A 14,776-nucleotide genomic window follows, 5' to 3' on the forward strand; every position below is an offset into this window, starting at 1 on the left:
ATATCTTAACATGTAACTTTGGGAGATCCTAAACCAAGTCTATGTACAATTTGATAAGAAAGTAGGATCTCCCTAATTGTTTATCTTGATATCTTCTTGTCATTAATAAATGACAGTTTTACAACTACAATAATTACTTGTTTGTTGAGATGAAAAATAACTAGCTGCGGGAAACATGTTTTAACTTCTAGATTTATCATATAGAAGGCATAAATATATATACATTTTTCCGTGGGGGACATGGGTTAGAATAGATCATCAATGCCCCTTGCTTGTCGTAAGAGGCGACTAAATGAGGGCGGTCCTTCCGCAAAACCGAGACCTGGTGCCACAGCAGGTGTAGCACGATGAAGAATCCTCCCTGCTCAAAGGCTGTAACAGCCGAGTATTAGCCAAAATTTTGCAGCCCTTCACCGGCAGTGGTGACGTCTCCATATGAGTGAAAAATTCTCGAGGATGACATTAAACAATATACAATCAATCGATAATATTCTAACATGTATACAAAAGTTACACAATTGGCTTTTGGCCTGCTTTACAAGACTTCTAGGTAACCAACAGGAGTTATATAAAACATATTTTTTATATTCTTTCAGGATTGTCTCTGATATTATACACTGAAAATGATGAATACCTCAACGGTATCAGTCAGGGTCATGGCATGCGTTTACTAATCCATGAGCAAGGCACATTCCCGATGCCAAACGACGAAGGGATATTAATTTCTTCCTCCTTTGAAACAAATATTGGGTTGCGTTTGGTAAGATATTATTTTCCAGATTGGCTCTGTACTTGCATAAGATTTTCTATACGAATCTATGGAATGATAAATACTAGATTTTCCAGCAGTCAGTCTCGAATTAATTTAGTTAAGGTTAGCTTAAATGGTAGCTTTAAGTTATTACTTTACTTTTACTTAACTAGACGGATATAACCCGCGCCACGCCCCCTCATAGGTACTGCGAAGATGGTGTACAATTCAAACAGCGATACAACGTTGGATACTCCAGATCGGTGAGCTCTGCCGTTTTTTAATCAGTTCAAAACTATAAAAGTTAGCAGTTCCAACAGACATATGTTCATAAATAGTGTTTATTATGCGAATTAGGATACAGATTTCTAATAAATTAATAGTATATACACAATTTATGTTTGTTCTGATAGAATTCCAAGAACGTACGTTTGGTATGGGAAAAAATTGGACCTTGATATAACCTTGACACAAGAACATTTTCTATGTGTTCAAAGATGTGTACATTTTACAGTTGATACAAAATATCACATTCCAAAGGGTCGAATGAAATCCTTAAAGGGGCTCTGTACACTGCTTATTTTCTTTCTGGTTGCATAACAAAATTCGAGAAAACATGGCAAATCTTGTTTAATTCAAACTTCCCTAAATACTACAAAAAATAGAAATTATACTTTAAAGCTAATCACATTTAATACAGTTGTGATGATATTGTTTGGGATTCATTGATGTAATTTGATTATTTTACAGGACGATTGTTCCTTTTTACAATGCGAATTAGCTTATTCAGGGCGAAATCATTTTTGTGTAGGAGTAATTTTTTTAAACAACGTCATTAAGATTTTTATGTAGGAACCTTATAAGGACATATTGTCTGGATTTTTCTAAAAACGGTACGTCACAAATGCATTGATAATTCACAGTCCTTTCAAATTTTGGTACATAATTAGATTGAGAATGCGAATGTATCAGGTCCTGTATGTTTTTCAGTGATTTCATACTAAATTTACCTTAATAAGATAGATTTTAAAGTTTCCAATACGAAATGTTTCTCAGACTCGTGAGTCAGACATAAGTATGTATATGTAATATCTTTTTAATCATAACAGGAGTGTCATACCTTCATTTACACGTGTCTATCTATTTTAGGTGTGTCGTATATTCTGTGAGCAAAATACCTTGTTGGCAGAGTGTGGCTGTTTTTCCCACGAATACAAGGAATTCTTTTTCTTTGCCAATAACACTAACCAAAATAAATGGTGTCGCACACAGAAAGGTACATAATGTAGCAACTCCATTTACAAAATAAAAATCACAGCAGATAACAAGCTGATGAAACTATTCATTTCGTGTTCATTGTATTCAGTGTCAATTTTGTTTTAGCTTCAATTTCTTTTTCATTCATGTAAAACATCTTCGAACAAATAATCACTTGCCTAAAGGTGTTTGATTCAATTTTAACCGTTCATGTGTACAAATCTTTGAATATATCTACATATACATATCAATTTTATACAAATTTGACAACTTAGTTAAAACATTTATCTCGAATAATTTCAGAAATTTCCTGTATCGGAAAGATTGTGAGGGAATTTAATTCCCAGAAGAGACAATGTACATGTTTGAACCCTTGCACGTAAGAACTCTGAAGTAGTTCTTGAAAACCTCTGATTTCATGCAAATAAATTGTAAATATGATATGAGAATACTGCAATTGTTCCTACTTAACATGAATATGTTGGCTATAGTAAGGAGTATCTATAAATTTATTTTTTATTTTTCAGGGAGAAAAAGTATTCGTTGTTTCCAAGTAGTCGACAGTGGCCAACAGAATCGTACGCAGTAAGACGTATTTATCAATTTCATTAAGTCAGGGTTTTTTTCTTTTCGATATTGAAACGAATGTGAAAATGTATTCCTTTTCATCTCCGAATTCTTCTTTGAAATTGGGGGGGGGGGGGGGATACTTGATATTGAAACGAATGAATACATTTATTTGTGCTTACAAGCATGTGTTCATTTTCATTTCCAGTGTAAGTTTCAGGTCAGACTGACTTGGTCAAACAAAATATTTGAATATGAACAAACTGTTTTATTCCGTTTCAGACTACATTAATGCAAGGACTTTGTGAACAGTTTCCTGGAAAATGTCAAAGGATAGTTAACTTGAGATCAGATCCGCGATCACTAAGGTAAATGGAGCCTGTATATCATTCTTTTGAAGAAATAAAGTGAGTGATTTTGTCTACTTTTTCTCATTCTGGTTTATATTTTTACAGTTTGAATTTTGTGAAAGTCACTATCTATTATGAGGATCTTAACTACGAGGAATTAAAAGAGGAACCTGAAATATCGGTATGTTTATATTTATAGATATTTTTAGTTTGAGTTCAACAGAGCAACAAGGATCGTTACTGAATTTGTTATACAAACGCCAAGTCACAAAACAAGGAGCTACGTTCCTTTTGTTGTCATAATAATGAGACTGCGAAAATGGTCACATTTACTTTCAAATGATTACGGCAAAATTGACTTTTCTAGAAGGAATGCATGTTGTACGTCACTAAAGTTTGCATATGTCTTCTCCTATTCGCCTTGTTGCAGCGTACAGTATGATATACTGGGTTTTTGAGGGATATGAATGATTTGGTAATTGATGTGACTGGCTAGCCTGGTTGTCGATATCATTATGTATAAATAATGATTCAATATCCTGTTGATTTATTCACCTTTCCCATTCTTTTCTCTGTGATGAAGCTCCAGTGAGTCAGTTTCCCCACGCACTACACCAGCACGTAAATTTCTTACTTGCATGCAACTCATGATCCTACTTATCACGACAGAAGTGGGTGGGGGCTATGGAAATTAACGTGAAATGTCTTTCATATATAAGAAGGGTTTTTGATGTGTCGATTTTGAATTTTTAATTCAAATAATAAGTATAAGGAATCACTGTCTAATTTAATTGTTGGGTATGTGAGGTGATTATGTAGAATGGAAAACATGATAATTCATGCATAGCAGCTTCACCACTATGCAGATTACCACGTTTACCATTGTCGATAACCACCTCACATGACCCAGTAAATTTTAAATAACCTCTCTCGTCGAAAGAGTTAACGCTGGCATTGTCACTTCCGGTAATTATATACTTTCTTTTACATTCATCGAATTAAATGATATGAACCTTATTTTGTGTTGACACATCATCACAACATTAAAACAAAAATCGGTTGTTCTTCAACTTAGAGTTATATACTGAGGAATCATCATTGTTCGTGGGGGACTGATGTTCGTGGATTTCGTGGGTCACGACTTTACGTGTCCTCGAACATTTTTTTTAAAAACCCAGTAGAGTTATCTCTCCTAGTGACATCGTATTGCTTACCCACGAAATTATGTTTCCTCGAAGCAGAAAAATTTTGCTTACCCACGAACATTGGTCCCCACAAATTAAAATGATCCCACAGTATCTGCCTAAACGGGATACCGGAAGTGACGTTGTTCATGGCCACCAAGACAAACAAGGGAATGAGTGGGCGACGATAAAAGCCGAATTTTAGAGCTATTTTGAATCTTGCAGACAACATTACCGGTTCCTGTGAGACACGTTAGTCTTCATTCTCTCACCAGAGGGCGCGCTACGCAAGCTTCACTTTCACTTCTGTTATCGTCTGATAATAGTTCGGCTAACCACATGATTTCGCACGGACAAAATGGCGTCTTTGACTCCAACAGAAAGACACTTTTCTGTTCTTTGTGTAATATCAGATTTTCATCATTATAATCTCGCTAGTTTTTCTAATGTAGAGTCCATAGTTACGAAGTGAAAGTGAAATTAATACATTTGACAAGATAAAATAGTTCCATAAATATGGAGGTTTCACTAACGTAATACAGCGTTTCGATACCTACCAATGTGTTTTTAACTCATAAATTTATGTTTTATATATGAAAATGATGCAGATTTATTTTATTTTCAAAGACGCTCTGTTTTACAAAAATATTGTAAATCAGATGATAATAGGTGTTGTGGAGCGTAGCGTAACGCCCTCTGGTGAGACATTGGTTAGCCTTCTCTCTCCCAAATTGAACTAAACTGTGTTTAAATATATGTATGTAACTTGATTTCAGAATGCTCAGTTTGCCTCTGACGTGGGTGGAGCCATTGGGTTGTGGATTGGTTTGTCCATTTTAGCTATATTTGAAGTAGTCCAATTATTCCTTGAACTTTGTGCATATGGAGTACACGTGTACCGCTACAAGAAAAGGAAAGCCGAAAATGTGAGAAGGAAGAGGGAGGAAAAAGCAAAGAAACAAAACGGACAAATTCCAAAAACAAATTTTGTGGAATATGACAAAACATACAAACAAAATTGGGACCATCAGTTTCACATGCGTTAACAAACACTTTTGTCTCAACCAAACACAGCTGTCATTCCCAAATTTCAATTCAGTAGTATCAGTCATGTTACAATATATGTTTAAGTTTCTATTTTTAAATATATTCGTTTTAATATGAATCTTGAATGGTAGCCAATAACTTTAATCTCTTTGTATATCAAAAGAGTGATAATAATGTTCTAATGATACACGCTATGTTGTGCGAAATTCAATATCAGACGCAAAATACTTGGAAATTTTATAAAACGTCTACGCCTTGTATGCCATTATAAGTTCTCATTTACTTACATTAGACAGGTCATCTCATGAATCATTCAAATCCACTCCCTAAAGGTACATACTTACTAATAATCTATTTTCATCACAAAAATATTATCTCCAACCTAACGTGCTTACTGTATCTATAATGACAATATATGATAACTTTTGCAGCGTAAATTATTTAATTTCATCCCAGATCAAATTTAGTTCATTCCTGGCTAGTTTAACTCTCGGACATCTTCGGTTGGGCTTATTTGCATAATGTATACATTGCCATCGTCACAGGTTGTCGGAAAGTTAACATTGGTGTCAGTAAGTGTTGATATCGAGTTCTAGGAGTTACTAAATTCATTATGCTAGATCAGGTGTAAAATACTAAAGAGTATTATGTATACACAAATCCAAGAATTACCGGGAAAGCAGCAAGTATTATGCTAATAAGACAGTCATGTGGTCAGCACTCGGCTTGTTTCGGAAAGAGTGTAAAATTTGAAATCATTTTGATTTATATCTCTACAACCGTTTATTTTATTCATAGAATACAATGGTATTGATGTCTTTATTAAAATCTAACATTAACTGCATCGAAGCCGATGTCCCTCTAATTAATGGCAGCAGATTATGACATTTCAATAATAATGCCCCCATGATCGACTTGTAGGACATATTGCTTTTGGCTTGTCTTTCTTCCCTCAACTTTAACAATGATCACCTGCCTGGAGCCACCGAAATATGGTGCTCATTCAACAGTCATACTAAAACCAAAGATAGAGAGTCACACTTCGCTTGTTGATTGTGATGGTTGGTGTTGTGGTAGAGGGTGTGAAACATACGTGCTTTCTGAAAAGTGGCACACACATGTCAGCTGTAACAGACATCTGTTTTCAGGCCAGCTGCCAGACAAGATATTCACTGACATTCAACATTTCTAAGGTCAATGGATATGCAAAAACATCTCGAGAAAACGTATCTACTTGTAAAGGTGTTTTCATCACACACGAAATCTCTTATTAATTTTATGAAAATCTATAGGGAACTTTTTTTTACCTATTTCACATGTTATTGAACTGAATTTCAATAGAAATATGAAAATGTTACTTTTGATGGCATGCAAGAACATGGATTGATTCAAAGAAAAAATTGGCTATCCTCTACCTCTTATTGACAAATCATTGAAAATTATCTCGCGCATCTTGTAGTATGCGGTCAACCGGAACAAAGAGAGAGAGAGAGAAAATGTCCCGTGATTGAATAGCACAAAGTTTCAAACTTTATACATGAACATGTAAGTGGCGAATGACGAAAACGTTTGGTTTTCTATGAGGAGACAAATGTGAAATTTTGAAATAGTGGTAGGAATTCACGAGTTATTCAAGCAAGTGTATAAAAAACAAAGATAAGTTACTCATCCCGGGCACCTACGCACACATAGAAAGGTGAAAGGGAACAAAAATTGTTAATGTGATCTCTCTGGAGCGTGATGGGTGTGGTCAAAACCATCAAAATTAATATAATCTTCAAAAACCTTTTTCCTGGACTGTTAGAATGATTACAATAAACAATGAGCCCTCCTCCAAAATTATGAACTTCATGATCCCTGGAACCAGGGTTCATGCCTAAAGGCGGGATTAAGTTGGTCATGTATTGAAAATGCATTATATCTTAGAAAATCTTTATCAATCAGTTAAACTGTCAGCATGATTATAATGAGCAGTGGACCCTATACCAAAACTGAAATCCATGACCCCAGGGTCATGAAATATTTTAATCTTGAGTCAAAATGTGAATATTGCGATGAAATGATTGAGAAGTCAGTCATTCCACAATAGACTTGTTATTCGATATTGTTCCATCTTTCTAGTGTCTGCAAAAAGTTTCAGTTCAAAATGAACATCTTCCTGGTGATTGAAATTTTGACTTAAGTCTGAGTTTGTTTCACGGTCGTGGGGCTGGGTCCTAAGGTGGAGCTAAGTTGGTATTATATTAAGAATGCGTTATCTTAGAAAATCCCCTTCTTTACTTCTGGACATCATGGAGGCGAAATGTTTGCATGATTATAACAGGCATTTAGCACTCTACCAAAATGGTGAAGTTCATGACCCCAGGATTAAGGTACCAGGGTGGGGCTAGATTGGTTATACGCATTATAAAATGAAATAGAGAACCTTCTTTACTGCTGGATATCAATCATACAAACTGTATTGATGAAAGTTTATTTCTGGAGGTTTTAATTAGAAAAGAAAAGCTACAAGGTCACATGATAAGGTCTCGTGCACGTTGGATAGAGGAAGGGGAAAAACGTTCAAAATACTTTTATAATTTAGAATCCCGAAATTATTTAAATAAAACTATCAAAAAAATTCAGTTGGATACTGGTACAATTTACAAACAGTCAGATATTTTAGAAGGTGTCAAGAAATATTATGAAGCCTTATATACTAATAATGACTTTAACTTAATTGATGTCGACCTGGAAAGCATCATCTCAGATTACAATTCTCCTAAGTTAGATATACATGCAACCAAAAAACTGGAGGATGATATTGAAGAAGCAGAGGTTCTTGAAGTATTAAAAAATATGAAAAACAACAAATCCCCTGGTAGCGATGGTTATACAACTGAATTCTTTAAAAACAATTTGGAATGACATTAAATATTACGTTGTTAGAGCTATTAATTATATATACCATAAGAGGGAACTTCCTATTTCGCAAAGACTAGGAATCATTTCATGCTTACCTAAAGGGGATAAACCAAGACAGTTTTTAAAAAACTGGCGACCAATTACACTTTTAAATGTATTATACAAAATTATTTCTGGTTGTCTCAGCTTTAGAATTAAACAAGTTTTTGATTATATAATATCCGATACACAGTCTGGTTTTTTAAAAGGTAGATATATAGGGGAGAATACTCGATTTATCTATGATATTATGTCATACACTGAAAGAAATAATATCCCAGGCCTTCTAGTTCTCATTGATTTTGAAAAGGCCTTCGACTCAATGTCATGGTCATTCATATATAAAGTTTTAAAGTATTTTGGTTTTGGGGAAAACTTTATTCAATGGATAAAGATCTTAAACACAAATTTCAGAGCCTCAGTTTTACAGAGTGGCTTTTTATCTGAACAGCTTGATATACAAAGGGGATGTAGGCAGGGGGATCCCATTGCGCCTTATTTATTCATCCTATGTGCAGAAATTCTTGCAATATTAATTAAACAAAAGTATAAAAGGCATATGTATAGAAAACATAGAACTCAAAATATCGCAATATGCAGATGATTCTTCACTAGCCCTTGACGGTTCACCTGAATCGCTTTTTGCAGCTCTAGATACGATAGAATTTTTTTCCAGTTTTTCTGGTCTAAGGGTTAATTCTTCTAAAACAAAAATTGTTTGAATTGGTTCAAAGAAATATTCAGATCAAGTTTTTCACCATACAAGATGGAAATTAGATTGGGGATCAACAACTTTTAATTTATTGGGTATTAATTTTTCAGTTGATCTTACAGAAATTGAAGATATAAATTCCAAAAATCGTTGTTCTTATTGAACAGTGGAAAAGAAGGATTCTTACTCCCATTGGGCGGGCTACTGTCATTAAAACCTTGCTTATTCCAAAATTGAATTATTTGTTTATATCACTTCCTACTCCAAAGAAAGAAACAATCTCTTATTTATACAAAATTATTTTTGAATTCCTATTGAAATCTAGTGTAGATAAAGTTAGAGATCTGTGATAACACAAGACTATGTATCGGGTGATATCAAGATGGTTGATATAAGCAACTTTATTACATCATTGAAATGCTCTTGGATTAAAAGGCTTACTAGGTCCAATTGTCAGAAACCATGGATGAATATTTTTTTGCCATGTATGGAAATGATATTTTAAAGAAATTATATGACTTTGGAGATAGTTTTATTGTGGAGCAATTACGTGTTAAAAGCAATGTTTTTTGGAAGGATGTTTTTAATGCTTGGTTTTTTTATTTGAAGACTAGTCAAAATCTTCCAAATATTAAAAATAATTTTCATAATATTCCAGTGTGGTACAATTCTAATATTTGAATTGCGGGAAAACCTGTGTTTTATGAGAAATGGTATGAAAAGGGGATTAAAGTTGTTCAAGATTTTTTTGATACTGAGTGTAACTTCTATACCGTAGAAAAATTTCAGTGTTTATACAATCTTCAAGAAGTATGTGTAATGAAATACAATAGCATTATTACTGCAATTTCAAAATATTTAAAATGTCTGTCAATTGATAGACACTCAACCAAACAAAATGTTAATCTATGTATGCCTATATTTTTTGAACCAGTTTTATTGCATGAAAGATGTTCTAATATTATTTACAATATTTTAAATGCAAAAGAAGATATCCCAACTTCTATGGGCAAGTGGAAAACTGAACTATCTTCATATGGAGTAGATGATATTTCAGTGCAAGATGTGTTTAAAATTTGTTTCAAAACATCTAGCGATTCTTCTGTTCAGTGGCTACAGTTTAGAATTTTACATAGAATTCTTCCTGTTGGTTATTATTTGAAAAATATTAGTGTTAAAACAAATGATCTCTGTAGATTTTGTAAAAGTAATATTGAAACAATAACACATATTTTTACTTGTAATAAGACCCAAACATTGTGGAGTAAGTTAAGTCTTCATATATATAGAAAATTTTCAGAAAGAATTGGTTTTAATGTGTCAAATATAATATTTGGTGAAATTCCACTGTCTTTAAATAATAAAGCTATAAACTTCATAATTCTGTATGCTAAACAATACATATTTATCTGTTTAATGCAGAATAAAGAACCAAATCTTGTTGGATTACTATGTCACTTAAAGTTTAAATATCATGTTGAGAAATATGCTGCAATTCAAACATTTAAAATACATAACTTTGATAAAATATGGATGAAGGGGGAAAATATTTTTGCAATTGATTAATTATTACTACATGTACTTGTCATTATTTTTAGTACATGTATTATTGTTATTATTATTACTTTCACTACTGTACAGCAAGTAACCTAAACCACAGGGAGATTGAAGTATGTATGCATGTATGAAAGGTATGTTTGTGTAAGTGTCTGGTGTATTGTATGTGACCAAAAAAAATAAATTATAAAAAAAAAATCATACAAACTGTTGGTGAAATTTACTATCCGTGGGTTCAGAGTTGAGGTCCCATGGTGGGGCTTAGTTTATCATCAGTTGAAAATATGCTATATATATTACTATTAAGAAAAACTTTCCTCCTGGGCATCAAGTAGACAAACTGTTTGCATGATTAATGATAATGAGCAACCATAACTGAAATGGAGAATTGTATTTCGCTATGACGTGATAAAACTTCCTCGGCTAATAGAGAATTATATTTCGCTATGACGTGATAAAACTTCATCGGCTATGAAAGAATTCTAAATAATCAAATGTGTATGATGGTTATACCAATATATGAGATTGATCACTGTTCGTTATCTTCGCCTTTCATCTATCATCTAATTTATAATTTATAAAATTGGAAAAATATAAAAAGGTGATAGGTAACAAAAATGTTTTTATAGAGTAGACAATGTGTATACCCAGGTGACCGTTAAAGCTCATGGGCTTCTTGTTCGGTGTTTTTAACCCGTCTTCAATTCATATTTTTATTATCATCCAAATCAGTAGCTATATTCTTTAATTTTCCTATATTTTCGTAGTTTTTGATGTTCAGGTTTTCCAACAGTCTGTTGGAATTCCCATTGGCATGAATTGTGCTCCTTTACTAGCTGATCTGTTTTGATATTTTTATGTGACAAAATTTATTCAAAAGCTTTTACATGAGAAAAAATTCTTGCTGTCACCTTCAATATGACATTTAGATATATCGACGACGTTTTATCTATTAACAATGATCATTTTCATTCATTTGTCGATTCAAAATATCCCAGTGAATTCGAAATATAAGAAACCACAGTCTTCAACATCTGTTTCTTAGTTAGGTATTTTATATGGATGAAAAGTGGAGGATATGTACACCAATATTTAGAAATTGAAAATTTTAGATCTACTTTATTTAGTCAAAAAATGCAGTTTTAGTAGAAAGCAATCTGAAAAGAATTTAAAACCCATGCTGGACTAGAACCCGCGATCTACAGTTCAGCAATCGACATGCTAACCTACTGAGCCACTCAGCAAGGCGATGGTTTTGGAAATGAATAGACAAAAATTGCTGATATTTAAATTTTCATACATGTTTTAAAAGGAAGTCATCTACTGTGACGATGTAGGGTGCCACCTTAACACACATATTCAAGGCAAACTAGCAAATCAACTTTATAAATAACGGGATGACCTCATCTTCTCAATCGTCAATTTCTCACATTTATTTAGAAATATTCATTATCACCTGCATATGGTGTTTATGTCTCTTAACTGATTCGATACACAAGAGCTTGATCTGCGTATGATCAGTTTTGAAATAGAGGCAGGTTACTTATAAACAAGTTATTGTTGCAGGGATTTCAACAATCTCATTTAAAGTCAGCATTTTGCAAATTCTATGGTTGATATAACGATGTAGATTGTCAATACAACCTGTCATTGGGTCAAACACTGTCTAACGTGTTTCGTACCAATTGTTAGGTCATTCTTTACACACTGGTTTTGACTACGGATTACTCCGTTTATCTGATCAAGATATAGGACTCACAGCGGGTGTGACCGGTCGTCAGAGAATGTTTACTCCTAGGCACCTGATCCCATCTCTGATGTGCTCAGGGGTCCGTGTTTGCCCAACTCTTAATTTTGTATTTCTTAGAGGAATTATGAGATTGATCATTGTTCGTTATATTTACCTTTTTATCGGGCCCATCTTTGTTGGGTGGTATGATTTGTTTTTATTATGAATGTCCATGAATAGTTACTTCCACACAGGTAAGCAGATCAGCAAATTAACAGGTATTCTATTCGGAAAGCCGACTGGTGTGCTAGTCAGCAGATCGACAAGTCAGCAAGTCGACAGGTATGTTATAGTCAGCAGGTCGACAAGTCAGCAAGTCGACAGGTATGTTATAGTCAGCAGGTCGACAAGTCAGTAAGTCGACAGGTATGTTATAGTCAGCAGGTCGACAAGTCAGTAAGTCGACAGGTATGTTATAGTCAGCAGGTCAGCAAGTCGACAGGTATGTTATAGTCAGCAGGTCGACAAGTCAGCAAGTCGACAGGTATGTTATAGTCAGCAGGTCGACAGGTATGTTATAGTCAACAGATCGACAGGTTAATTCTTTAACGGTATTTGTTATTTGGATTAAAAGCAGACATGATATATTATATATTACACTGAACACACACGTCTGCCTTCTGAGTTTTTACTAGTTTATGTATTGACTTTTCGACCTGCTGACCTGTCGACCTGGTGACATATCGACCTACTTCTTTGCTTCTATTTGTATTTTGAATGACATGTAATTATGGCTATGAATGGTTTTGGGTTTCTCAATAAATTGAATATTCATTACTGATAAAAGGAGATTGTTTACTCATTTTTAAAACTCAGAAATCCACAGGAGCTACAATACCGTATAATATACTTGACCCGAAAGATGTATAGTCATTTTGAATTAACAAAATTAATAGATAAAACATAGTAAATATTCAACAATATCAAACTCATGTAATTTACAGTAAGAGTTGACTACTTATATGATTGTTATCGAAATAAGTTTCACACATTGTCCTATGGAAAAAGTGTAAAACTGAGACACATCTGCTGTCATATAAATTGTTTTCACCTCACTAGGAGCTGTATATATAGCCATAGGTCTCGGATTCTGATGCAACCATACAAAGAAGTAAGCTATTTTTACAATGCTAAAAAGTAAAACATGAACTTATTTCAATGATATGTATAAATTGTAAATATTAACGTTGAAGTATTACCCAAGTCAAATGGGTGGTAACAGTTTTCATCGGTTCGAGGTAGAATGAAAAATGTCAAGTTTGCTGTTCACAAATATTGAGAAATTATGCGACATCGCGACGCCCTGATTCTGTTTCTCCCATAGGGATCCCTGGTCGGCGTCCTTGAGACCCCTTTATAGGCGGGAGCCCTGTAGTGATCAGCCTAAGTGCCTTTGAATTCGGTTTCCCTGGCATTTTTAGCTATCCCTGCAGCTATTGATTTGAGAATTTATATATTGAGTTACAGATCAAGTTTGGACTTTGTTTACCCTTATTTGGAAGAGATTTAGTAAATAACGCCACAAAGCAGGGTACCTTTGTGATGCTTTCCACCACAGTGATATCTAGTTTGTTTTGTTTGTTGTTTTTATATTGGGAGATCGCGATAGACTAATGGTTATGGCGCTCGCTTCGTGTTTGTTTAAACTTCTATCTCTGTCTCTATCTTTCAAATCCAATATAATTCTATTGCCATTACAATGGAAGGATACATGTATACAGAAACTGCATGTTAAAGAGGAAAGCGATCAATAGTCCAGTCATTAGGAATTAACATTGAATTCATTGCTGTTTTATGCATGACTCACAACTGGCTATTGATGTACAATGACCTGAAACAAAATTTCTTTGTCTTTAATGTTGGACCGACTGGTAATCCTTCTTAAAGGACACATCTCATGTTTTCAAAGTATATAACATTACATGCATTTCGTATTCTTTATGCTTATAGTAATTAATTCTAATAGTTCGTTCGTCGAAATTTTGCGATAATTAACCACAATACAGACTTAAATCTAAGCCCCGATTTCAAAAAGTCTAGTTAATTAGGTAAGTAGTCACGTGGTACAGTGACGTCACATGCGCACTTCGGATTGTGAAAGTACTGCGAGATATTATTAAAAACTCAACTTTTAGGAGCCTAATTTATTTACCATGGGCAACATTTAAATCGATGTTGATAAATTGTCCGAGTTTTATATGTGTTCGCCACCAGTGCACACATATAACGATGTAAATACCCAAATATAGCGAGTAAAGCGTGTATGAAATCGGCAATATTGTGAGTAAATAATGTTTATATGGGTCGCTGTCTACAAACTGTTTGGTGATGTTATTCCTTTATACCTCTGTAATTGGCGCTGTTTTTCTAAAATAAACAGTGCAGTCATTATTTATTTTTGGATTAGACAAATTATGATACGTTAAATTGTTGACAACTAGGTCCTATGCCAATTTAAGCTAATGTCACGAGTGCATTTCGGAAAGAAAGAAAAAGACAACACACACAAATCAATAAAAATATTCAAATTTAAAGTGGTAATCACATTATTTTATTTTGTTTAAGCAATCATATTACTATTTTTGAATTGTGATCTGCACGTCTTTTGGAAGTACGAAG

The 14,776-nt window shown here is 33.8% G+C and overlaps 1 protein-coding gene across 2 annotated transcripts in view; it reads left to right on the forward strand.

Annotated features, from left to right (window-relative positions):
- The window catches only part of LOC125671101 (degenerin mec-10-like), a 33,612-nt gene extending 28,196 nt beyond the window's left edge, over nucleotides 1–5,416 (forward strand). For both annotated transcript variants that reach the window (XM_048906559.2, XM_048906560.2), the window contains 8 exons: nucleotides 597–760; nucleotides 925–1,014; nucleotides 1,901–2,027; nucleotides 2,312–2,387; nucleotides 2,536–2,593; nucleotides 2,858–2,943; nucleotides 3,031–3,106; nucleotides 4,886–5,416. In XM_048906559.2, coding sequence (XP_048762516.1) covers nucleotides 597–760; nucleotides 925–1,014; nucleotides 1,901–2,027; nucleotides 2,312–2,387; nucleotides 2,536–2,593; nucleotides 2,858–2,943; nucleotides 3,031–3,106; nucleotides 4,886–5,155 — 947 coding nt within the window. In that variant the 3' untranslated portion in view covers nucleotides 5,156–5,416. The remainder of the gene's footprint in view (nucleotides 1–596; nucleotides 761–924; nucleotides 1,015–1,900; nucleotides 2,028–2,311; nucleotides 2,388–2,535; nucleotides 2,594–2,857; nucleotides 2,944–3,030; nucleotides 3,107–4,885) is intronic.
- The last annotated feature ends 9,360 nt before the right edge of the window (nucleotides 5,417–14,776 follow it).

Source organism: Ostrea edulis, chromosome 4 (genome assembly GCF_947568905.1).
Source record: "Ostrea edulis chromosome 4, xbOstEdul1.1, whole genome shotgun sequence".
Classification (NCBI taxonomy): Eukaryota; Metazoa; Mollusca; class Bivalvia; order Ostreida; family Ostreidae; genus Ostrea; species Ostrea edulis.